Genomic DNA, 26,179 nt, shown 5'->3' with positions numbered 1-26,179 from the left:
GTACTTACACAAACCATTCTGAGGGCTGCTACATGTGTGTAGTTACAGGAATATTTAAGCGGTAGATACAATGTACCAATGTGTACTTACCACTGTGGTCACATACTATGTACACCTCTAGTTACTGTGTATATACACACACACACGTATCAGGAAAACAATATAAACTGGGACCAAATTTTATTGTTTTCAGTTAACCACTACTTAACCATCTCTTGACCTTGGTTACAACAATGCAGACAAGCAAATAATCGAAATGCCATTATTGTCAACAACCATGATTTATTGATCTCCAATACTGAATCAGAGGACTGATTATTCTCAACAGTTTGGGTTAATAAACAACCAGTAAATATAACTGAAGCATTACATGTGAATTCTGAAACAGTGAACAGGTTCAGCATCACACTGCCGATCACAAGGCCTTTTAACCTGCTAAATGCACATTAAATCCTAACCAGTGAGATGTGCGCCATATACACTGAGGAGTGCCACTGCCGAGTGTTTCCCGCTTATCGACTACCGATTGGTCTGGATGGTAGGCCACAATTGTTTTAAGGGCAAAGACTTCCTGCAAAAGTGCTTTGGGCAGATAAGAAAAACAAATTTTTGGCTAGCACACAACCTATTTATAAATTAAACAGAGGAGCAGAAGGTTCCTTTAATAGCGGGCAAGTAACACTCCTCGTAATTTACATAATATCGACAGAGTGGGCGGCTAAGGGGCCTGTGTGGTGCCCAACCCTACGGCATTAGCATACGCCGATAGCAGGCTAATCACCTGCTTTGTTTCTAAGGTGAGTCGGGCTTCCTTAAGCCAGTCCTGCGCCACACGCTGTGACTCGCCCCGAAGCTGGTTGACAAACTTAGCAGCTAGTTCCAGGTCGCCGCGCTCAATGCTGTAAGTGGCGTAGGCGAGCAGCCTGAACGTGTCGAGATCTTCGGGAGCTAGTTTAGCGGGTGGTGCTACTTGCTCCCTTTCAAACAAGAGGATGGACTGCAGGTAGGACAGGAAGTACTGGTACAGGCTGTTGCGTGTCTCATCGATAAGCGCCACGCGTCGCACAAGCCGGCGGATATCGTAGAAACGTCGCGAAGGGAAGCTTCGCTGTAGATTCCTCGGTTCAGAGACTCTTCAGGAATGGCGGTGGCCAAGGCCTGAGCGAACTCGTTCTCTGCACAGTTCTCTTTAATTGAGCGCACAGCGGCCTCTAGAGGCTCAGTGGGGGAATCAGCTCCTGCGGACTTGAGGGTGTAGTTCAGAGCCTCTACAGAAAGCCACAACTGATGAGCCTTACGGGCCTCCTCCTCAGCAATCACATGACCTGGAGACAAAACAAACATTTAATATTATTAACATTAAACAAGCAATTCAAACTGAGGATTGAAGAGTATTAATTTGGACAAATCAAAATGGTTTTTCAAACTGAAAAGGATTGAAGAGTTGTCTTTGCACTTAGTCTGTCACTGATTCATTAATTATGAATTGATATGAATTCAAGAAGTACGCTCTTTGATGGATTTTATTATTGACTTGAAAACATTACATTTGACTGGACACTAGATCCTCCTCTTTTGATTTCCGTTAAATGTGATAAGTATCATGAGTTTGAGACTTACTGTCTATGGCCTCTTCAATGCCCTTTAGACGGGCATAAGCTGCGTTCATGTCCAAAGTGAAGGTGTCCAGCTGTTCTTGAGTTAGTCTCTGCGTAATGAGTTTCTTGCTCCATCATCTTACTGTTCAGAATCTACAAAGAAATAATATAATCCATTTAGAGTTAACTAGTTGAAACAGAGAGCAGTATTGTAGAAACAAAGAGCTATACTGACCACCAAAATTCATTCCAACCAAAACTGAAAATAAATCTTAATCATGAATTAATCAAATGTGTTTAACAATCATACATATAAATACAAATCTTGAATTGTATATAAACCTATAAAGACATAAGATGCATCTTTGTATCAATTTTTAATTATACAGTAATTTTTCTAATCAAAACTTATTTAGTAAAATGCAGAAAGCGCTCCAAACATTACATTTTGTCAATGAAACTTTTGCCAATGACTCCAAAATGGTTTTGGCTGAAACTAAAAATGTAATCCTGCTAACAAAATTTTGGTGCATTACTTTTTAGTTTCTGTACCACTACCAGCACCAAACCGCTCACTCAAATAGGTAGCACTAACTCTATCTTCTCTTAAGCATTAAATTCTATTACGAATTTTGTGGAGTTGTTAGTGCATGTGAAGAGACAGTGTTGGTACCTCCTGGGCCTCCTCGCGCAGCTCCTGCTCCTGAACCTTCAGCACATCCCGCAGGTGATCTGTGTGAGCGGCAGCCTGACGGCGCAGCTGTGTCCTCATCTCAGCCTCCATCACCTCACGCACCTCCTGAGCCTGACACACACACAAAGAGCAGCGTGCAATGACTGCAGTAACAGTAGCAAAGTTTTTACTTTCCTTATGTATTTCCTTATTATATAAGTTATATCACTGTCTATCAACACTAGAGGTGTGACAACTGTACCAAGAAACCATCAAGAAGACTAACAACACCATAGCAGGTGTTACTGCCCTGGTTGATGGACCAAACAGTGCAGAGGAGAAAGAAGAAAAAAAAAAAAACTTTCACAGCTTTTACAACTGCTTCAAATTCAAGTCAATATTAATGTTTATTTTATGTAGATGTATTTTTACATTAATAATTTATATTTATTTACATTGTATATTTAGATTTAATTTGTATAATTTTTAATGTATTAATATACATTTTAGATATTAATACATTTTTAGGGCTATTCACAAATAAAATATTAAAAATAATAGATGTAAATTATATGGTAATACAGTTAATAACCCCAAGACATAATGTAAAAACTATGGAATACAAAGAGTACCAAAATGTAATTAAGTAGTAAAAAATAAAAAAAAAATTTAATTTTTAACAGAGTACAGCAGAGCTGAATCACACACCTTCTTCTCCTGCTCGAGTCTCATGTCCTCTCGCCTGTGCTCCAAGGCCGAAGCCACTGCTCTCTCCAGCGTTTTCTGGTCCTCCAGCTTCTGCTGCTCCAGAGCCGCCTCAATGTGAATCTGCTCCCTCACCCGCTGCTCTGCCAGCTCACGGTTCAGCTGGTCGATGCGCCGGTGGGCATGAGCAATCAGAGAATTCAGATCATCTGCGCTCAGTTTTCCCGCTTTAAAAAAAATTAAAAAATCGAAGCACAGAAGCATTCAGAAAGAATAACGGGGTAGAGACATCATTGTGATGGACCTAACAACTGCATCAGATTATTATTATTATTATTATTATTATGTTATTCAAATACTTCTTCAAGGCCAATAACTGCTTTAATATATTAAAACTAGGGATGCACTGAATGTTCTGCAACAATAACCAAAGAGACTGAATAATTTACACAATGGAGTGACGTGATCATATATGGGTGAGAGCTAATGCAGCAAGCTTTTCAGCAGTTTAAAACCATTTAAAAGCGTCAGCAAAAGACGCTAAAATCATTACAAGCACAGACAGAGAGACTGCTTAGCAATCATGTCTCTGATGATAAAAGGAAGGGTGGCTGTGGCTGCTTGATGACTGAATTCACTAAATGGCTCGCAGTGTTTTCCCGGGTAGCACTTTATTTTACAGTAGCATGCATATTACTAGAAAATTATACATTTATTAGTATTAAGAACATATTAATGCCTTACTCTACATCCTTAATCTTATCCAATACCTCTTCTTAAACTATTAATAAGCAGCAAATTAAGAATTTATAGAGGAAAAAGTCACAGCTAATATTACTCAAGTGTTAACTATTCCAAAGTAATTAACACTTTCCTCCTTACTAAGTTTAATTTACATGTACATTTTACTAATCTTCTTACTCCATTTATGTGCTCAGAATAGAGAGAGAACACTGTAAAGAAATTAACATTAGAATATTACTCATATGAATTAAATGTAAAAGTAATGAACACTCGAGAGAGAGAGAGAGAGAGAGAGAGAGAGAGAGAGAGAGAGAGAGAGAGAGAGACAGAGAGAGAGAGAGACAGAGAGAGAGAGACAGAGAGAGAGAGAGAGAGAGAGAGACAGAGAGAGAGAGAGAGAGACAGAGAGAGAGAGAGAGAGAGAGAGAGAGAGACAGAGAGAGAGAGAGAGAGAGAGAGAGAGAGAGAGAGAGAGAGAGAGAGAGAGAGAGAGAGAGAGAGAGAGAGAGAGAGAGAGAGAGAGAGAGAGACAGAGAGAGAGAGAGAGAGAGAGAGAGAGAGAGAGAGAGAGAGAGAGAGAGAGAGAGAGAGAGAGAGAGAGAGAGAGAGAGAGAGAGAGAGAGAGAGACAGAGAGAGAGAGAGAGAGAGAGAGAGAGAGAGAGAGAGAGAGAGAGAGAGAGAGAGAGAGAGAGAGAGAGAGACAGAGAGAGAGAGAGAGAGAGAGAGAGAGAGAGAGAGAGAGAGAGAGAGAGAGAGAGAGAGAGAGAGAGAGACAGAGAGAGAGAGAGACAGAGAGAGAGAGACAGAGAGAGAGAGAGAGAGAGAGAGAGAGAGAGAGAGAGACAGAGAGAGAGAGAGAGAGAGAGAGAGAGAGAGAGACAGAGAGAGAGAGAGAGAGAGAGAGAGAGAGAGAGAGAGAGAGAGAGAGACAGAGAGAGAGACAGAGAGAGAGAGAGAGAGAGAGAGAGAGAGAGAGAGAGAGAGAGAGAGAGAGAGAGAGAGAGAGAGAGAGAGAGAGAGAGAGAGAGAGAGAGAGAGAGAGAGAGAGAGAGAGAGAGAGAGAGAGAGAGAGAGACAGAGAGAGAGAGAGAGAGAGAGAGAGACAGAGAGAGAGAGAGACAGAGAGGGGGTCATAATCCACGAGATCAATGGCAAACATCAGTCTGTGAGTGAAATCTTACAGAGCCCCTTCCAGTTGGCCTGGATCTCAGGCGTGATGTTGGCGAGCTCCTGCTGGAACTGAGCTTTGGCTTCATTCACCAGTTCACTGTACTGAGACACAATCTTCGCCTCCGTCTGTGCCGTCTGCACCTGCACAAGAGACAGACAATACCCAGGTGTGAGTTACAGACTCCAGATGAGACACAGTGATATGTCACCAGAGTCTCCGGGAGTATAAAGCTAAACAGATTACAGGCTCGATTCTCATTTATATGTACTGGGTTTCTCCAAAGTAAATTAACATAGTCAGATTAAGATACTTACCTTGGTTACTACTTTGTCCAGATCCACAATCATGCTGTGCAAGTTCTCCTCGGCGGCCAGGATTTGGGGTCTTGCTGAGTCGATCTTGGATTGTTTTGCACTGTTGATCACGCCGCGTAATTTTTCAAGCTCTCCTCTAAATGCACATACAACAAAAATCAACAAAACGGTCAAATTAGGCACCTCTGTGTGCACGGCTGAGCATTATGACAGTATGTTACATTCGACAGTAGAAAGGGACAGCTGACATGGTTTGGGATTTTTGTGCAAATTAAGTTCATACTTTTATTAATCATGCATGCATTAAATAGTATAAATGTCTTTGCTGCCACTTTTGATCTTTTACAAACCTTCTGTTTATCAAGGAATCATGAAAAAAATTGCTTAAGATTTTCACAAAATGCATAGCGATATATAGTTATCAACTCTGATATTAATAAGCATTTTAAAATTATGTCTGGAGGATCATGTAACAGAAAATTGGAGTAATGAAGCTAAAAAGTAACTTCTTTGCATCACAGAAGTAAAGAAAATATTCAAATAGAAATTTGTTATTTGAAAACGCAACAATATTTCACTATTCATACTGCGTTTTAATCAAATAAATGCAGCATTGGTGAGCATAAGAGTCTTCTTTCACTCTTACAAATAACAAACAGACACTGGTTAAAATGTGTCTTGAAACTGTAATTTAAGAAACAAGTCTCACTTGGCTTTGAGCAGGGCTTCTTCAGCTTCTTCCATGGCTCTGGTCCGGTCACTCAGAGCCTCATTCAGTGCTTTCCACTGAGAGGACTTTTCATCTGGAGGAGTCTGAACTCAAACACATGACAACGTCACAAGCAGCAGAAATTCAGTGCATAAAAGCTCAACAGTTAGCTCTCCATTGAATGTAACGAGTAAGCTAGTGTAGCATTGACAAAAAACCATTGCACCATTGCAGTGTAAATTGATATAAGGTATAAAATGCATTTTGTTGATAATGATCTCATTTATTGAAAACGGCCCTAAAGTCTATAGTGTTAAGTATTGTTTGTAACTGAAATATGCTTAGAGTGTAACTTTATAAGATGTGGTGTCTTTTTTTTTTTACTTGAACATCATGCCAAGGCAAGGGCATTGGTGGTGGTTGCTGGTGCTGAGGTGTTTTAGCACATTGCTACAGCAGCATATCCCAACAACCACTGCATATTTTGCATGTCTCTTTTATCTAATACAACTGATTTAACTAAATGTTTATGCATGGTTTCACCTGTGAGTCCATGGCTTCTTTGAGCTTGTTTGTATGTGACGCGATGGCTGTCAGCGCAGCCTCCTGGGCTCCGATGGCCTGCAGGGTAGTCTTAGCAGAGCTGCCCAGACTGTCCTCCAATCCAGCGGTCAGGTCTGATGCACACAAACATTACACAGCGCATACAAATACATGAGTTAGGCACTAAAGTGGAGGCAGGAAAAAGGAGCAAAGACAAATTAGTATAAGGTAACCTATAAACCACTTCTTTATTAACTGGTTCAGACGCAGATTGTGTGGTCACCCACCTGCTAAAGCTTCCTGCTCAGCCTTATCCTGCTGAGCCAGTCGAGCGGACACTTCCTCCGCTGGCCTCTCCTTCAGTTCAGGCTCATGATGATCCTTACGCTCTTCACCTACGCACACAAAAACACTCTTGAGCTATTCCAGTGCCATGGGAAATCATTTTTTCACCTAAACCAGATAAACACTGGGTGATGTGAAATGATGCCTTTGTCGTACACCGTCTTCACTGGTTACATGCATAACTTAAAGAAGAACATCATCTGTGAACAAATCAGGTCTTTTTTAGTGAATCTAAAAACCTAAACGTAAGCCCTATTAGGACAGGACTAGTTTTAAAGGGGGTCGTTAGAGAACTGTTTGTTTCACAGATATACTTGACCGAATCTGCCATGTCTGTGTCTTATTCTTACAACCTTTGTGATAATTCCAGAGCAAATTACCTACTTTTTTTTTTTTGAGAAAACGAATCCCTTCCAAATGCAATATGTGTGATTGCCGGTGAAATTATTTGTTTTGGGCAACGTGAAATTACCATAAATTAAAGAGCTAGCTCATGTAAACGTGTTAAGACTGGCTATTGTAATATCAGTTTTAGGTAAGATTACTCACTCAATAGGCCACCATTACCAAAATGAAACAATAAAAATACAATAGATAAACTAAAGTAACCACACATTAACATGGTTTTGTTGTACTAGCCATTTAGCTTCACATTGGTATTTGTGATTATACTTATTGTAATCAATCCGAATAATGCTCCCGTCCAAAATGGTATATGAAAATGGCAGACGTCAGGTGATCAGAATCGAAACTCACACGAAGTTTAGAAAAAAAGTCCTGTCCGAATAGGGCTTTAGCGGTCAATGATCAATAATCTGAATCAGTTTTGGCAAGCCAAACTGATTTGTTCATTTTCAGATGAGTTTAGCATATTTGCCACAGGTCATTACATATGGAGATACGCTTTTGTTAGTTACTGGAAAAGAATACCGATTAGTAACATAGTAGTAGTAGTGAAGTAATGAACAGAACATGTTAGCGGGTGAAAGACAGCAAAAGGGAACCAGAGGGTGTGAAGTTTGAGAGCATGCAGAGAGGACGAGACACAACAACTGATGCGATGAAGACAAACAGGCTGTGGATCAGTTGCAGGCAGAAGGTCGTGTGAACAATCCAGTGCTGACCTGCCGCCGGGGGGCCAGGTGGGCTTTCGTCACTTGTACCCGGAGCGGGCACAGACGGCACCTCGCTGATAGCCGAAATTATATGAGCTGCCTCTGCTGAGGCTTCTGCAACAACATTAGGACTCCATGAGAAATATAGATCACAGATCAGTGATCAAAAGCGGCACAACTTAAAGTAAATTAACTAGCACTGCCTGTGATCATTTTATCATTTGCATATGGATATGATATGATTAGAAATTCGGCTGATGGTTTTTAATTTTAACAGTGAAATGATGCATTCAGTATCTATATAGTAGGTGAAAAATTAATCGGCTGATGAGTAGTATGCCTGAATTAACAGCAAGCAAAAAGCACCCTGCTACTTAAGTCAGTATCACTTTACCATCCCATCAGGCCACGGTGGAGGAGTCATGAACGGCAGCGTATCAATGCAACTGATGCTGGAATGTCATATGACATATGTGCACTTTGGGGATACTTAATTTCTAGTGAGGATCGTCGATTTGTTTACAGAGACCGTCTCTGCATTTAATAAAAAAATTAAGAGTTAATCTCGTCATTATACATCAATATCATTCTATTCTCCTATTTGATACAATCTGTATTGTTAAAAGCGCTGTATAAATGAAAGTGATTGATTGATGAACTATGTAAGTGCAGTTTTCATTCATATTACACACATTCAAACTATACTGACTGTATTATTATTTTAACCGTTACGTAGTTCATTCCTCTTTAAATGTAGTAACTACAGTATGTGACAGCATGTGGAGGTTGTTTTCCTTTGGTTTCACTGACCGTAAAATTGGGACAAAGACCAATAGCAAATATTTTTGTGACTAAGACTATGACAGCGAGATATATACAAGCCACAATGATAGGTAACAATTTTTCAATACTCAGCAGTGGCTGACAACCACAACCAGTTGGATAAGAGAAGTGCTGGTTCTGAAAATCTACAGTCATACCAACCTACATGTTACGTAATATGCATTAATACTTTCACTCTGGTATTATTATGAATGATAGCATTATGGATTCATCTGTATTAGTGGACCACTAAACAAAACTCTTAATTTAACCAATGCGTTAGGATGGTTTTTTTTCTTACAATGTGTAAAAAATAATAATAATAGCCAATAGGTTTTGGTGCATGTGCCTGGACAGGCAGAAAGCTGTCAAACTTATTTTTACTTTACGGATACCGAAACATTTTATTAGAAGATCTGAAATATAATTGCGAAACGTTAAATCAATTTTTGGCATAATGCTGCAATTTCTAAATACACTGATCAGTGCATTACAGCAAGTACAATTAGCACAAGAGTGTGCAACAGAACAAGGGTAGGATCACAAATGTAAAATGAGTTTTTTTTGCACATGAAATTTCACTAATATGTCTGAAACTGTGAAATGTAATTGCTGCATATCTAAAACCTGATAGTGCCTGCACGTGAAGACATTTGTGAGTCTCGCTCACCCTCGAGCGTCTGTGGGGTTGGTGCCGGTGCTTCTTCTACAGGAGGTGGAGCTTCTACAGGTGCTGGAGCAGACTTCTTGGCTTTAGCTTTAGGCTGCTTGGACTCCTTAGATGCTTCTGACAATGAAGAGATTTGCAGGGGTTCGATCTTTCCCTATACATGAAAAACATATCTGAAATTACTTGACATCACTAAAGGCATGAAGTAGACAGCTGCATAGATGAATCTGGTCTAAGAATAAAGGAAAAGTGAAAGTAACGCTTACTGGTTTCTTCTGTAAAGGGACGAATGGAGGAGGAGGCGGACCAAGTGCCATCTCAAACAGTTGATCCGAGTATGGAACGCTCTTCTCTATATTTGCACGAAACTTCGGGTCCCATTTGGCATAAAGGATCGTACCACCAAGGCCACCGCCGACCGTTAAAAGACTAGCTGCCACTATTTTCCCAGCAGTATTTCTGCAGAGTAAAAAGACCAAATTTAAGATGTGTAATTTGACCCCTTTTTTCACACACCAAATAAATAAGTCATCACTCAGGCATATCATTGTAAGCTTTGTGCTTTTAAGGTTAAACTTTCAGTTTGGTGTCATACCCAGAGTCTCCAGCCGTGGTGTATCTACGGCAGTGCTGCAATGGATGGGCCTTTACTTTACCACACACACATTGCTGCAGACAAACAAACAAACAAACAAATTGTAATCTCACATGCACTACAGCAAAATGTAATGCAAGGTACAGTATTAAAAGTAATACTTGCTTTTTACACTGATCACAACCACTGTTGTACATCAGTTTGTAATAAACAGCCATACTTTTCATGTTTCAATGATGTTCAGTGAAAACTTATTTTTCATTGTTGCTCTTTGACTTTAAAAACCAAACAAAAAAATGTTATTCTTAAAACACGTTGGATCAAGCATCGATTAAACACTAAACGAAACGACAAATGAATGAATGAACGGATGGCAAACAAACATTAGTTCGTTTCTTTAGTGCCTATAAGAAGACGGTGAAAGTTTAGCAGCTGTTAGACTTAGCATATCGATTATTCATTAGACTAATTAACATAAAAGCGCCACAGTACAAACGAAGGTATGGTTTGTGTGAGGAAACTTTCTGAACTTTTCAACGGCAAGGTCACGTCCTTCCATTGGACAAAACCACGACATAGTTAATGGTGTCTACAGAGTGTAGCGTTTTGATAAAATGCTGTACCTGAACAACATTTCAGTAAAACGCTATTAAATACAAATAAAGGCGAATTCATTAAAATGTAAGATTTTCAGACAGCTGTTAGCTAGGTTGGTTATCCGGTGACAGAAAATATGAATCATACACAGCCCGCCTATATTTACGCAAGCGCACATGCTGTCTTTTTATTAGTGGATGGAGGCGTCACTCTCTTAAATGTGAAACATCATTGGTTCGAAGAATCTGCCAATCACACTCTGACCGCCTCTTTCGACCCCACGTTACGACGTTGACGTACAGCAGCATTCTATCCTGGTGCACCACTTAAATTACAAACCTCAACAAATGAAACCATAAACTCATTAAGAAGTTTAGTTGAACATAATCACCGGTTAATTAAACAAACACTTCAGAGCCCATTAAAATCCGTAATTTTATGATACGCCTAAGAAACGTCGGGCTCGCTGTGGGTCACTGAATGACCGTCCTAGCAGAATAAAACTTACCCGCGCTGCTGTGTGTGCCCCTTTCCAACAGACGCGCAGCATGCTTGCCTCTTCTGATTCTGGGTGTTGGATTTAAGACTACAAATATGCCACCAGTTTCAGCAAAACATTATAAAAGTGAGCAACCTCGACAGCAATGTTGCCCCGGCTCACTGTAGATTAGCTCCAGCACTGGTGCACGTAGTGACAGAGCAGCGCACGCGCGGTAGGCACACCCAACGTGATGCATACGTCACTAGTTCACGGAAAAGAAATATCCCATTTTAAAATTACTTAATTAAATTAAGAATTTAAATCATTATTCTTCAGTTAATATTTCTTTTCTCAAATTATTGAAAGCCTTTCATTGAGACATAGCTGCTGAGGTACATAGGTTACAATAGTAGCCAATGTAAAATACAACTAAGTGATCAAGTGTAATTATTTTTATTTTATTTGTTCATATTAATTTTGCATATTAAATGTCAATGAGACCACTTTTCAGCCAAACTCTGTAAAAAAACAAAAGTAAAAATATATTTTTTTATCTTAGGTATCTTTGTTGCACTGTGTCATTATTTCCAGCACAAATAAGCACATTTCCCGAAAAATATTGCAAAATACCGTAGCCACATTCAAATGACTGCTATATTAAAAAAATTATGTGACCCTGGACCACAAAACCATCCATAAGCGTCAGTTTTTTGAAATTCACAATCTAAAAGCTGATAAGATTTAATATTTTTGAAATATTAATGTGTGGTTTGTTAGGACAGCACAACATTTAGCTGAGATACAACTATTTGAAAATGTTAATATTTTAAATATTTATTTACACAATCTTTACCTAATATTCTAATGACTTTTAGTATAACAGAAAAATCTATCATTTTGACCCACACAATGTATTATTGGCTATTGCTACAATAATAAAATAAAAGCACCTCATTAATACCTGTAGTGTGTGCAATTCAATTTCTATATTTATATTAGAGTTTAAAATGTTAGTAAAAGAACAAACCTAAGGGAATCCACGTGTACCACTGGTGAAATTTGTTTTACTTTATTTAATTGAATGCAATTACAGGTTGCCGAATCACTTTTAAACTCTGACAAACAGCAGTCAAGGGGGTAAATCTTTTATTAGTGTTAGTGGCAAAACGCTGTTCAAAAAAATGACCAAACTAACATGCTCCAACAAGACAATAACTTAAATTGTAGATGGAGCCATCAAGAACTGCATGTCGTTGCCTAAGCCATTTTCAGTTGTGCACAGGGCAAGTTTTGTTATTTAAAGCTATTCGTCTTGAAAAAAAATAAAAAAAACAATTTATAATAATAATAATAATAATAATAATAATAATAATAATAATGACATGCCCAGTCGGTTAATCCTTTAAAGACTCGCAAGTCTTCAATTCCCCAATGACTTAGTAGTGTAGCTCAGTTTTAAACAGATTATTCACATTTGGAGACACACTGAACACAAGATGTAATTCTCAAGTACAGGAACATGGATTCTGCTACAACAGAATTTTTTTTTTAAATCATATGCATTGAATTTATCATTCAGTATTTTATCATTTGCATAATTTAGCTTTCAAAATCTATTCTTTTTTTAATCTAAGTACAAGGTATATGAAATCAAGTTTCTCCCCATTAAAAAAAAAAAAAAAAAAATTGAAAAATATCGGAAAGATGAATTTAATAACTGCGCAAGTTAAAACCACCAACAAAATCCCAGGAGCCAATGTTATGAATCTACAGACTAAAGATGAACACATCAAGTCGTCTTGTTTTTTTCTTTTTTTTGTAATGAGTGCAAGAAGCAAGACGTAAACTAATTGGACGAGGACTATTCTGGTTCAAGCAGTTCAGTTGCATGTTGTCTTGTAGGTCTTTTCTTGTATGATGGCCACCGCACACAGGGCAGCAGTGGCGTCCACCAGCTAGCCAGACCACGATGCACTGCTGGTGAAAAACATGGCTGCAAGGTAAACCCATTACAAGGCAATCCGCTTCAAAGTTCTCGAGACACACAACACACTCGGTGCAGTGGAGCATGCCACAAGGCCAATGGGACCAATCAGTGTCCTGTTCCTCTCCACCAGACCACGGCTCCTCTGACTTCGTTGCAGCCGAACCTCCATCGCTATTATCGTGAAGAGCTTGTGAACTGCAGCGATGCACTTCCTGCTCGCCGCTGGAGCCGCCATTTGGGTTAATCATAGTTTTTTGTCGGTTGTCTCGATCCATTCGGTTGAGCCCACCAGACTGAGCAAGTCTGAACTTCCAGGTGGGCAGGTTCTTGATGTAGTCTATTGGAACAAGCGGGCGAAGCCAGAGGTCTGGGAATGCCAATCTTTCCAAAAGGAAATTGGGATCGTCGTCCCAGTCTGACTCAAAGTTCTGGAATGAGGCAATAGGATGTACTAAGTAACTGGTGTACCAATCCCAAAGACTTGACAACCACTCTAGGTTGTTTGCATTTTGGTCTTCATTGCTACATCTTCTTTTCTTCTCAAAGTAATCAATGAGAAGGCCATGGGCTAGATAAGTGCTGAGGAAGAGGGCTGGATGAGAAGAGTAGAAGGTCCAGTCGGCCCGGACCCACGAGGCGATAGTAGTTGTGTCTGCGTAACGCAACAATTTCAGGCTGTACTCATAAAAGTTATCCAGGTACGGAAGCTGAAGAAATCCAAGGATGGGCAACCAGGATATGATGAGTAAGGAATTATAAGTCCCTAGTGTACTGATTAAAACCACAAAGCGTTTTATCGTGGCTCCCTGCGTAATGAAAAGGTCCATCCAAGCCATTAGGTTGACCATAACCAAGCTCAAAATGAACAAGTCATTGACTTCTGGTTGTACGGACCGAAGAAACGCATCCATGGCATGCAAGGAAATGAATTCTCCGGTGGTATTGCCATATCTGTAGATGCCCTCTGGTGTCTTGAGAATGTACGAGGGCATTTGCTGCACTCCAATCTCATCCAGACAGGTGGTGTTGTCCCAGTTACGCACGTCAACGAAGATAAACTCGATGCGCCCCGTAAATTTGATGCTGAGAGCTGAGAAAAATGCCGGTGGCTGAAGCAGTCTGGCAAACAAGAACATCTTCACTGGTTGCTTTTCCATCTGATACCAGTCTTCCATTAATTGCTCAGAGAAACGTATGGTTTTAATACGCGAGGCAACGTGCGCAGTCATCCATTTGAAGATGTGCTCCGTTTCGATGCGTCTGCCACTGTACTCTTTCAACATGACCTTCCCTTTCGATGCGTTGGTCTGAGGGACAGACATGATGAGGGTGGACTTCATCCAGCCCCGTTTATGGCAATACCTGACAACAGGGAATAAAAACTTTTTTTTTTCCCAGGCAATAACAACAACTGTGCTTTGAATGGGATTTAAAATATTTAAATGTATATGGAAATCCTGGTGACTGCGAAAACAATAATTACTTTACTTATGTAATGATATTACTTGTTAAGTTCACTTTTGGGTCGTTTTAGCCGTTTAGCATACAGCACATTTCAAACATGCCATTCTTGACTGATTAGCTCACAGGAATATGGCACGTACTTTCAGTGGTTACAGGTGCACTGTTGAACATAAGTTGAGTCTTTCCTACCTTGAGTCACTCGAGCAGTTGAAAGTGCCTGTCCGAATGCCAAACTGAGAAACTTTCTGTACCATTTTGCCCCAGTTGGCAGTGCTTAACAGTGGATTTCTATCTTGGGCTATTACCTAAGAGAAAATTTAATATTTTAAATATTATGTAAAAAATTATGCGTACAATTATATGCATAAATTCGGGATAATGACCAATAATGACATTGGCTGCAGCAACCGATACTAAATCCTGTTGGGCTCTGTGCTCACGCAAGCAGACGTCTTAATGTATGTGAGGACAAGACGGAGACATTACATTTCATTGAAATGAGTTGGCTGAGAAGGTTATGGTTTCAGTTTCTGTACCGCCTCACAATAGTTCATCTAAAAATGAAACTTCTTTAACCGTTGTCATGTCCTCATCTTATTCGAGCGTAACAAAATCATAACCAAAACATAAATACATTTTTTGGTGAACTACCCCTGTAAATTGAGATCTCGCATTTAGACATATATAGGATTAATACTAACCTGAACCAGCCAGATTCCATCTTTAGTGTCTTCCACTAATTCATAAAAGTGCATTTCTCCATTGAAAGTGGTGCTCGAGTCAGACGCCACTTGCTCCTTCTCATTCTTGAGAGCCGAGTAGAGCTCTCCTTGCATCAGCTCCCCTTCAAAAAGCAAACATTGCATTCATTTTTACGTCAGCGTATACGTGTCAATGAAAGCAAACGGCTTGTTTGGACATTTACCTGAGTTTTCAACCAGTTCCCTCACATCCCTCTTCTCTGCCAGGCCGGAGTATCCCAGACCACGACACTCCAGAATGGTTTTGAGTTTCTTGAAACTCAATGTCACCGGATCCACCAGCTGGGTGGCGAAAATTCCCGTCTCATACCATACGATGGCTTCAAAAAACCTAGCCAGGATGAATAACATGAAAAAATACAGGAGCAAAAAGAAGAGTTTCCACCACATTTTCTCACAGACGGAAGAGCTGTCGTTGTGATCTAGCTAATTTGCATTGAAAGTACAGTATTATGAGGCACTGGCGTTTTTTTATACGTCTCCAGTGAAACCGTCCATCAAACGACTTCCTAAGCAGGTAAGAATCGTTTCCATCGTATTATATAATGTGGAGGCAGAACGTCAAAACAGCTTCGGAAAAGGGACCTTCAGCAGCAGGCCAGTGTGTTTTGTCCCTCAGTGCCGCGCTCAAGAACTCACGCGACTAAACAAACCGCTATCTTCATTTAGAAACATTTACATCCCTGTCGCGTTTTCCTCCAAAAACCACGAAAACGATATTGTGTTTGCGATTCCCGAGAACGCTAATGTTTCTGTGCGCGTGAATAGTGTTTTCTGTAGGCTCTGGCTGATTATCAGCTGGTGCACATAACAAACTGACGTCACATCGATACTTCCGGTTCAAAAATTAGTTATAAATTAAAAAGGCGCAAAAACTCTTTCGCGTAAAATGTTAATATCAATGTGATGTGTTTTATTAATATTTGTTCGTTCACATATTGTTGTAAATATTTTGCTATTGTTTTTACACATTTTGTTTGTAGATCATTAAAGAAAGCGATTTAAGAGCTTTATATATTTTATACCTGCTTTCGTTTAATGTTTTGCAGGTTTTTAGTTTACATACTTTTAATTACATAGTATATTAATATAGTATTAACCTATATTACATAGTATTAATTTATATATATTTTTATTAAATTGTGTATTTTGAATTGTGAAGAGAGACTTGTTACCTGTTTTTATTTGCATTAAAAGTGTCACAAAATATAACCCCTCGGGATTTTGATTTGTTTTTGTTTGTTTTTTTTTTGTTTTTTTTTTTTTGCTTTGTTTTTTTTTATCCTACATCTCATTTGCAGAAATACAATATTTTGAAATTCACTTCAATCTGTTTGTTGCACCTTTATTCTAAGCTCAAGTGCACATGATAACAATGTCACAGTATTATCATCATGGTGAATTTATCATTATATCTCAACGTTGCATTATTTTAAATATGTTACTGAATCTGCATTTTAACAATAGATTTGCGGGACGCGTCACGCCACGTTTAGTAGTTAATTTAAAAATAATTAAATCGGTATTCAATAAATTGATTAACTGTTTAATATAACTGTTTAAAATATGTTTTGTATGTTCAATGTCTGTTTTTGTAATGTTCGTGAGAATCGCAAAGTGTCACAAAATAAAAGCCCGCATTTTGTCCAGGGCCAGTCAATTTCAACCAGTTAAATGAACTTTACGAACTTGGGTAAGATAATATTTACATCTAATGCAGTGCCAGTTGTCCTCGTCTTTAATTAAAGCTCCCATCAATAGTTTTAGCGCAAATACTAGTATAACCTGGGTTGTTTTTGTGTCTGTTGAAGGGAGCGGTCGCGTCAGCGTGGAGGAGGGCGTGGCGTGACGCGTCTGACGCGTATGACGTGGCGAGCTGGATCAGCCGAACTCTCCTCTACACTTCAATAGATCAGTGTCTCTTGGCGCTTTCAAAATAACATTGTTTGTCAGAAATGGAGGTAAATACATGCAACATTCAAGTGCTTCTGCAGGCAGCTGAATATTTGGAGCGGAGGGAAAGAGGTATTAAACGCGTTATTTCTTTCACATTGTTTGCATTGAAACCGAAGCCGTTTTGGACAGTCCGCCGCTGTTTGCTTGTGTTTTGCACACATTCATTTATGTTTGCGCTTTTTATTTTCTCATACGGGCACCGAGTGCGTCTTCTTCTTCCGCAAAGGTTTGTTTGGGTGTTTGTAGAGTGATAAACATCGCTTTTAATGTTGATATTATTGTGTTTGGCTCGGTGACCTACATTTCAGTTCTGTATTGTACACAAAGGCGCGAAATCGTCATAGGTTTGAAAATGTAGCCGCTCTGCCCGTTATTCTGCTACAGTTACAGAGGTTCGACAAAGACGTCGCTTAAATCACTGGATACTTAGTTACTGTTGAAATCATAGATTTCAAAATTGCTGAATCGTTCGATGGCGCCAAAATCAGAAAGCGGTCAGCGCATACAGCTGATTTGATGAGATGCTGACATACAGCAAATATTTCCTGTGTCTGCTGTAGTGGAACCTTAATATTTCACTTTCTTTTTAGATTGAGAATCAGGAAACGGCCTTACGTCTCATGATTCTGTAGATATCCAAAATAACTTCTTTTTTTTATCTCGTACGTAAAGATCGCATATACAAAGGAAGCAGGCTGAGCTGTTAATCGCTCGTGTATTGTACATTTTCAGAGGCCGAGCACGGTTATGCCTCAGTGCTTCCATTCTCCAGTAAAGGAGTTACAGAGAAGAGGAAAAAGCAGAAGTCAAAGAGTCATTCGCCCGGGAGCAGCAGGTGAGTGTAAGGTGCACAGACAAATGGTGTCCTCTTTTGGCCGTTATTTTGTTAACGGACCGACTCTGCATCTTCTGAAACGTTTATTTAAAAAAAGATGGTATACCACAGCGATCTTCTGCTTTGAATGAATGAATAAAAGGCATTTGCTTCAATTTAGGCTGCTTGAAGTGTTCATCCGAAAATGATAGCTGTTTTTACTCGCTATAGTGAACTGGCTAAATCAAGTTCATTCTTAATTCAGTTCTTTAACGTTCATCAGTTATGGAATGAGTAATTTTTTTATATATAAAGCAGCTTTGGAGAAAACAGTGATGCCACGATGCAGCTCATTCCAGGATCTAGTTGCATCCCAGTGTTCATACTGTCCATCCTAAATTCTATGTAATATTAGTAGAAGACTAATATAAAGACTAAGACTAGTCTAAATAGTTTACGCGACCAGCCCCAGTACTTATCAGTAGTGTCTGTTTAATCAAGTCATATTGCCAATATTAAGTGCTGAATTGATTATATTAAGTACTTTTTAACTGTAGGTCAGTCTAGCTATATGTAAATGTGTACAAAATGCATATCCACCCAGATCATATGCAAATAAACATGTATTTAATATGAATATGTGAAATGTTATGGTAAATAAAGCTATTTGTTCTTTTGTTTCAGGTCTGTTCACAATGAGTTGGAGAAACACAGGTATTTTTAAGTTTTATTGGCATTCTGTTGTTCGATTCAGCAATATCGCAATTGTTCTACATATCAGTATAGTCAGCAATTCAGCCCCTTCGGTGTGGGAGTGAAATGTTGTTCTCTGCGAATTAAAAAACATCACGCTTTAAAATGCTTTGCTCGCATACAAAGTGGAAAGGTCCCAGTGCTATTGGAACTCTGTTTAGCCAGTCAAATTTGACAAATTTAAGCTGGAGTGAAGTGAAATGCGTCTTTAGGGTTTTGCACGTAGGTAAATGATGTTTCGCTGCATGTGATTGTAGGAGAGCTCAGTTAAAACATTGTTTGGAGCAGCTGAAGGAGCAGGTTCCTCTGTCCTCTGATTCAGCTAGAAACACAACCCTCAATCTGCTCAGACAAGCACAGCTGCACATCAAGGTGAGCCAGATTGACCGTATTACTACGCATCTCATTAGTGTATACACGGTTATTGTGTATATGTGTACTTCGCCTTATAAAAGTCTATGCAGAAGGTTTAAAGGTGGTTGTTTATGTGCGCTTGCAGAAGCTGCAGGAACAGGATGAGCGTGCCGAGCTGCTGAAGGATCGTCTGCGCTGGGAGCAGAGAGAACTGCGCACGCGGCTGGAGAAACTGCAGGGGGGTTCGGAGAGGATGCGTAACGACAGCCTCGGCTCGGCTGTGTCCTCTGAGAGATCCGACTCTGAGAGAGGTGATCATCACACAGGCATTCAAATGTTTCTATTCAATTATTATTGTGACCGATAACCGACTTGGTTAAAACTACTCAATCAAAAAACTTTTTGAAAGCATTACTGAAGGTTTAATACACAAGTTATTAAAGCAGAGTTTTGGTTTGCAAGCCATGGGGAGTTGAGTAATGGGTGGTAGAGCAAACATTTACAGGGTTATTGATCATATTTGCTTGAAAATTGCAGAGGACGTTGAGATTGACGTGGAGAGCATGGTGTGGACGCTGGAGTCAGATAGTCTGGGCTCGTCACATGCTGGGGTGGACCACAGCTACTCTACCTCCGATCACAACTGGTTATGACTGTCCCAGATCTACAAACATCACAGAACGGTATAAAATGGATGGGGGACTTTACCATCATCATCATCATCATCACAGAACAGCCTTATGTTGCTGCCATTCTGAAACCATCAGCCGCAAACAACTTTTAAGCATGACTGGAATGATTTTGTGTAGAGTATTCTTTTACACCAATGGCATTATGGTGCTCTAGTATGCTATACACTCATGAGATTCAAGTGTAACAATTTTGGTGATGCTTTATTTCCACAGAATAATTTTTTTTTTTCTGGATTAGTTACGATCACGTACCTGTTAGTTGTCTACTATCCAGCTAATGAGCTTAACTTTAGGGTCAGCCTGCAGTACACACGGCTTGCACTTAATTGTTTAATATCCAGCTTATTTAATTCTGTTTTAACAGAGTTTTGATACATTGCACAAAGCATACGCATGAGCACTTGTGATGTCTCTTTAGGTGTGTTGTTTCTTTCAAGTTTGATAATGTGTGAAATTGCAATTTTTCTTTTTTTTTTTTTAATTGAAAAAATGGGGAGGCTAATTCAAAGGTTGTGGTGCTGCAATTCATAGGCCCAGAATGCTTTCCTTTTACAGCTAAACATTTGTTATTTGCTACTGGGTAAAGGTACCGTTGGCTTTAAAATGATTGTTATTGAACTACTATCAGCAACATTGTGACGTTTCATTTTATGCACGCTTTATTGTGCTTTGGTTCGCTCCAGAGAATCAAAGTTGGTGCTATTAAAACACCCAAAAACAAGCTATTATGCTGAGCCCTAAGCGAGAAGCCTGAAAAACAGAAAGTAGTTTAGTGTTTTTCTTTTTATATATTTTTATTTTTCCAGTGGATTTTCAGCAGTCGAATCCCTTTTCCCCTTAACATGTGTTAGTCTGCTCATGTGAATCTTTTTATGCATACTTTAAAACAGCTATTCAGTATGTTGGTAGTATTGACAAAATACATGGGCTGTATTTGCAAACTGTTCAGTATCTGCTCATATCAGTCATTTATGCAAACTATTATGAACATGCCTTTGTTTTTAGATGTTTGTACAGTAATTGTTAATGTACATCAAAATGTACATTGTATATACAGTTCTGAACACCAAATGCCTTATGAACTATTCGTATGTCATTGGACCAGGAACACCTTTGTATTTATGTCTCTCCTTGTATTCATATGTAGCATTTTATTATTTTTTACCAACATAAGCCTTTTGTACAAATAAATATTTTATGTATTTAATCTGACTTGTTAATATTGTTTTAGATACATTATTTTACCTACATATCAGATCCTAACCTTGCTGGTAATGCAATTAAAACGTCAAAACAGCCTAGCATGGTCTCAAATGTGAACATTTGAGTATTTAAATACCGTGCTTGGTTTAACTTCTCCAGAAAATATTAAATATGAAAAAAAAGGTAAAGACTTTACGAAATTAACTGTTTATTCAAGTTCAACAGTGCAAATCGTGGGAAAAAAATGAGAACAAAGTCAAATAGAAAATATTTATTGGTAATACTTGATCAAACAATTAAGAGCTATAAAACAGTCTTTTCTCATTAAACAAATGCATTGAGTTCTTTCAGACATTCAACATCTGACATTGTTCAGTTACAAGTGTAAAAGTTGTCATCACCGCCCGTTCGCTGCAAACCTTTCTGGGACACGCTCTCGCATGCCAAAGACCATACTCCTCTGCAGAACTCTACACATCACGCCGGCAATGACTGCTGCAACGGTCAACCCATCAATGCAAAACTTCAAAGAAACAAAACAACATTGCTTAACAAGGCAGATTATAGACCTCAGCAAGTCTGAATAGAAAGATTCAGAGAGGCCACATTTTAAATACGTCAATAAAATCGGAGAAATTAAAAAAATTAATTTAGCAATCAAAAAAATACAATTAATGTAAAATCAAGAGCAGGCGGAGGATGTTGCTGTATTCAAGTTTACTGGAGAATTTCAGTCGAAGAGTACAGGGGCTCGCTAAATGCCAGACGGGCATGATTTGTTCATCTCAGCTCCTGGCTAAAGGCATGTCGCGTCCACGTCTGTGCCCTGTGTGACGGAACGGCACGGCCCTTTCCTGGAGTGCTGGGAGAGTCCGGACACTGCGCCACCTCCCGGCATCAGACATACTGCTTCTTTTGAGCTTGAGAGGCTAAATCTTTCGCCTTCTCCTTGGCGGCGAGTGCGGTCTCACGTGCCTTCACAGTTGCGGTTTCTGCCAGAGTGCGTGCGGGCATTTCACCTGAGCAGTAATGAGATCCAGCTTAAGTCGACCATGTTTACAACAAAGCTAATTAAACCATTAAGCTGCTACTGCATGCTTGAACTCTAGCTGGCACCTTACCTTGCATCTTAGCCAGGACGTACTCGAAGCCTTTCATAGTCTTCGTAACGTTGCTCTTAAACCGGGCGAGACCGAATTCCTGAAAAAGGAAAAAGTGCTTTGAAAAACGCTCCTTGCTACCAAGCGTTGTGGAAGTTCCAGTGAGGTAATTTAACAGCTGCTAGCTATAAACACCCTACAGGATCTTCTGAATCAACATAACGATCCAGGCTGCAGATCACACGCACGCTACTGTAATAAAACTTTCTTTGAGATCAACACAAGCACGTGCTGTTTAGGCTGACCTGAATAGCTCTGGAGAGACCGTACAGGTTGGAAGAAATCCAGGCCTCTCTCTTGATCTCAGTCCAGCCGTTGTTGTCAGGGTTCACTCTGTACACGCAACGCTCTTCAATACTCTACACACAGAAAACAAACACATAGTTAACCTCATGTCCAGTCAGGCCAGTTGATGATTAATCACAGCCAGTTCAGGAAAGCATTCTAATTAAACTATATTACAGATGTAAAATAATGACAAATCTAAACATTGTGGTGGCAGCCCACCATCACACGCGCGTGGCTGATGTTCCAGGTGAGAGTGGTCATGGTCCTGCCCTGAGGATCCACTACCGAGTCCTCAATGATGTAAGCCTTCTGTGCCATGTGAGCAGGCAGAAACTTCTCTGCCCAGCGAGGAGCTCTGCCTGTTTTGGTCAAGAGACGTCTGGAAATCAGACAGTTGTCCGGAGTGACTTCCCCGAAATATGATGTCTTCGGTTAAAACATGATTACTGAGGAATACAAATACAGAAGTGATATAAAAAATTAAATAGCGGTTATAGAACTAAATAAGAACATAAACACATTTACAACAATTACGTATACTGCTGGAGCTGTAGGAGTGTATCTCCTAAGATGACAGATGTACATATTTGCAGTACCTGTAGGGGTTGGGGTATCTCTGCCAGAAAGCCAAAAACACTTGGTCCCACGAGCTCTTCAGAAAGCCCGCACAGCTGAAATACTTCATTGTTCCCTCTCAACCTGCCTGTGCTAAAAACTGCAACGAAGCACAAAAACAAGAACTACTTGATGGCCGAAGTATACAAGCTAAATAACATCTCGAAGACAGACACGAGGAAAGCCTTACTTGTGATAATGAAAAAGATGTCAATTAATGACGGATAAGAAGCACGAGCTGCATACCTGAACATGTCAGCTGACCTGGAATATGCTAGTCGTGCCCAAAAACTTGCAGTTTTTTAATACTACGACAGTCAAAAAAATGCTTCGTCTTTGTTGAGACCATAACGTTCACCTCAGCCATGAAGACAAGCTTATGTGTTGATACTATGATGCCCGATATAGACATCTGACTGGATTTTATGATGGCAAAAAGCTGGTTTTTAACAAAATGGTGCCCAAAAATCCTAAACAGCTACATACGGCCGACATCAGATGATAACTTAATTTTTCACGTTTTAGAAACAGTAGCGGTCACAAGCAGTAAAAATGAAACACTGCGTTATAAAATATGGCTTTCACCTTTAACTTCAGCTTAACCTGAACAGCTGAATGAATGTCACGCACATCTGCTAACTTTAGCTCGCGGCTAGCGCATGTCTACTCTCTTCTTTGAATGAATGAACGAAAACAACCATTGACATGAATGCGAATGAGGACTCACCAGCGTAAACACACCACGGGGCGCTTTGCGAGGTAATTTTCTCTATTCCTACATTTCGCGACCATCCGTGCGTCTGGTCTACATGACTGTACGTGACTAAAGAGAGGAAGGTCATGGTCACTTACGCCACTTCCGGAAGACCCTGCGCGCCACCTCGCCGTAAAGCTGATTCACGTGTACGTTGGCGTACCCTAACCATAATATTATTAATATATTATTACATACATTTAATGTGAATTCTAATCTAAATGCATACGTTAAGATCACGCATTTTGTGGGAAAAAACACTTAAGCACGTTCTGTCTGGGTGATCGTTTTCAGCGTCCTGCGCGCGATCTGTCTTTGAAAAGGTCCCATTTTTGAAGCACGTTCAAGCAGTCCACAAACGCGCTGCAAACACGCCTGATTACCAGAGCACTCGTGCAGCACTTATTTTTCCCAACAGAGGGAGCTGCGCCGCTAAGTAAAGTTATCAAAGAAGAAAGCAATGGGGTATGTTTGTAGCCAAAAATGCATTGTATAAAATGAGTGATTTTATCCCCCCCAATCATTAGCATATTAAGTAAAGATCATGTTTCATGGAAATATTTAGTAAATTTCCTAGCGTAAATGTATTAAAAACGGCACAAAATGTATCAATCGAAAGCTTATTTATTCAGCTTTAAGATGAGGCGTCAATCTCAATTTCGAAAAATTGAAACTTATGACTTGTTTTGTTGTCCAGGGTCACCATAGTCTTCGCAGGAGTGTAAAACACAATAAATGTTACAGTAAAATGTCGATCGATCTATGCGTCAGCAGGTTGTTTTGCAATAGAAGGGGTTTTTTTAATGTATGCAGATGAGGCATCAATCTCAATTTTGAAAAATGTACACTTATGACTTGTTTTGATGTCCAGGGTCACCGTAGTCTTCGCAGGAGTGTAAAACCGTGAAACACAATGAATGTTACAGTAAAATGATGATTGTTTTGCAATAGAAGCTTTTTTTTATGTATGAACATATGGACAGAACCAGCAATTTGGTCGTTGGGTCAAAACAGCCCAATTCTGTCCATACTTTACCCATTGCTGAGAAGTATTCTACCCAGTGCATGAATATGTTATATAACGTATAATTTCCTCCGTTTAATCATTTGTTTGTGTTCCATCAGGGTGATTCAAAAGAAGAACTGATGCTTTTTTTTGCTCGTTTTAACACTATACTCTTCTGGAAAATGCCTTTTGTCCAACAGAGGGCAGAAACTGGTTAGATTTATTCTATGCTAGTAGACACTAGCAAACTCCAATTTGCACACAGGATTTGTTTATTACTGTTTTTAGAACAAATTGTGCTGTTTAGATTTCAATTGACTCTTGAGGAGAAATGGCTTTTTTAAATAGCCATGGCAATAGCCAATTTCCAATAAAACAAGACAAATGTATTTTTATAAACACACTAGGAACCGTTGTCTGGTATCTGTTTTATTCATATAGCTTACTGAATGTGGAACAAGAGGTTTGTGCCACGGATTATTATATTCTCTGAGGTTTCTCCCCCTTGTGCACCTTGTGCGGCACGCAGAATAAATAAGTGATTACAGCATGAAAAACACTGAGTTTTATAGCAAAAAATGAATAATGCAGCAGCTGCAATGTGGATATATTGTTTTGTTTTCATGATCACTTCAGTCAAACGCTGGTGTGACGCAGATTATTTCAAATCTTTTTTGATATATGTTGTGTTGCCATGGTTTTGTCTTTCACTAAAGATTTTTAGATTTGATAAGAAGGCAGCGACCAAAAAAACATATAGCTTTAAGATATAGCTTTATTGTCCTCCTTCACGCCTCCCTCCACCGCATTTTTAGTTTTCTCATACATGTGTAAAAACGTCATATTCAATGACATCCTTTATTTCGTCCCACTGCCGCCACAGCATCAATTACATCAATTACATTAATTCTTCGCATACAAAGTACATGACAACCTTCACATCATACAGTATAAATACAATACGTGGCATAAAGCAATTGATTTACTTGATGCAAATTTACACAAAACCGTACGTGCAAGACATTTTCATCTTTGACAAATCACAAAACAGAACTCATCCAAGTCATACAACATACTTGAATATTTAAATTCACAACCAAACTGTTAATATAACTCAATAACAAAGACATTCGTGAGATGAACCGTTCATTTCTTGCATATCAATGCTAGAAGTGTGTTTCAAAACATAGTATGGTTATGTTCGAAAGTGTATAGTATTGGTGTGTCTCTATCAGCTCCCTATAGTTCAATGCACTCTTCCCTAAAAAAACTACGCATGTAAAAAACAT

The 26,179-nt window shown here is 39.3% G+C and overlaps 4 protein-coding genes across 4 annotated transcripts; 1 reads left to right on the top strand and 3 right to left on the bottom strand.

The window, feature by feature from the left end:
* Nucleotides 1-262: 262 nt before the first annotated feature.
* Nucleotides 263-11,305, bottom strand: immt (inner membrane protein, mitochondrial (mitofilin)). Its single transcript, XM_043257517.1, is given in 16 exon segments — nucleotides 263-1,092; nucleotides 1,095-1,325; nucleotides 1,621-1,711; nucleotides 1,713-1,751; nucleotides 2,272-2,403; nucleotides 2,980-3,203; nucleotides 4,903-5,032; nucleotides 5,207-5,342; nucleotides 5,916-6,019; nucleotides 6,459-6,592; nucleotides 6,746-6,853; nucleotides 7,928-8,032; nucleotides 9,411-9,564; nucleotides 9,677-9,869; nucleotides 10,006-10,079; nucleotides 11,111-11,305. Coding segments are annotated over 16 exon segments (2,271 nt in total). The 5' UTR covers nucleotides 11,153-11,305; the 3' UTR covers nucleotides 263-718.
* A 723-nt stretch (nucleotides 11,306-12,028) lies between these two features.
* Nucleotides 12,029-16,123, bottom strand: LOC122358124 (E3 ubiquitin-protein ligase RNF103-like). Its single transcript, XM_043257908.1, is given in 5 exon segments — nucleotides 12,029-13,009; nucleotides 13,012-14,432; nucleotides 14,724-14,839; nucleotides 15,236-15,378; nucleotides 15,460-16,123. Coding segments are annotated over 5 exon segments (1,971 nt in total). The 5' UTR covers nucleotides 15,686-16,123; the 3' UTR covers nucleotides 12,029-12,944.
* A 974-nt stretch (nucleotides 16,124-17,097) lies between these two features.
* mxd3 (MAX dimerization protein 3) lies at nucleotides 17,098-21,071 on the top strand. Its single transcript, XM_043256575.1, has 6 exons — nucleotides 17,098-17,320; nucleotides 17,984-18,086; nucleotides 18,750-18,779; nucleotides 19,076-19,190; nucleotides 19,318-19,483; nucleotides 19,710-21,071. The coding sequence occupies exons 1-6, from the start codon at nucleotides 17,251-17,253 to the stop codon at nucleotides 19,823-19,825; spliced, it is 600 nt and encodes a 199-aa protein (XP_043112510.1). The 5' UTR covers nucleotides 17,098-17,250; the 3' UTR covers nucleotides 19,826-21,071.
* A 252-nt stretch (nucleotides 21,072-21,323) lies between these two features.
* On the bottom strand, nucleotides 21,324-24,015 carry prelid1a (PRELI domain containing 1a). Its single transcript, XM_043256456.1, is given in 7 exon segments — nucleotides 21,324-22,086; nucleotides 22,189-22,267; nucleotides 22,473-22,586; nucleotides 22,735-22,926; nucleotides 22,928-22,961; nucleotides 23,112-23,230; nucleotides 23,858-24,015. Coding segments are annotated over 6 exon segments (630 nt in total). The 5' UTR covers nucleotides 23,201-23,230; nucleotides 23,858-24,015; the 3' UTR covers nucleotides 21,324-21,964.
* Nucleotides 24,016-26,179: the final 2,164 nt, after the last annotated feature.

This window comes from Puntigrus tetrazona, chromosome 14 (genome assembly GCF_018831695.1).
Source record: "Puntigrus tetrazona isolate hp1 chromosome 14, ASM1883169v1, whole genome shotgun sequence".
In the NCBI taxonomy this organism is placed as follows: domain Eukaryota; kingdom Metazoa; phylum Chordata; class Actinopteri; order Cypriniformes; family Cyprinidae; genus Puntigrus; species Puntigrus tetrazona.
Note: the sequence above shows the minus strand (reverse complement) of the source record. Positions and strands in the feature narration are given on the sequence as shown.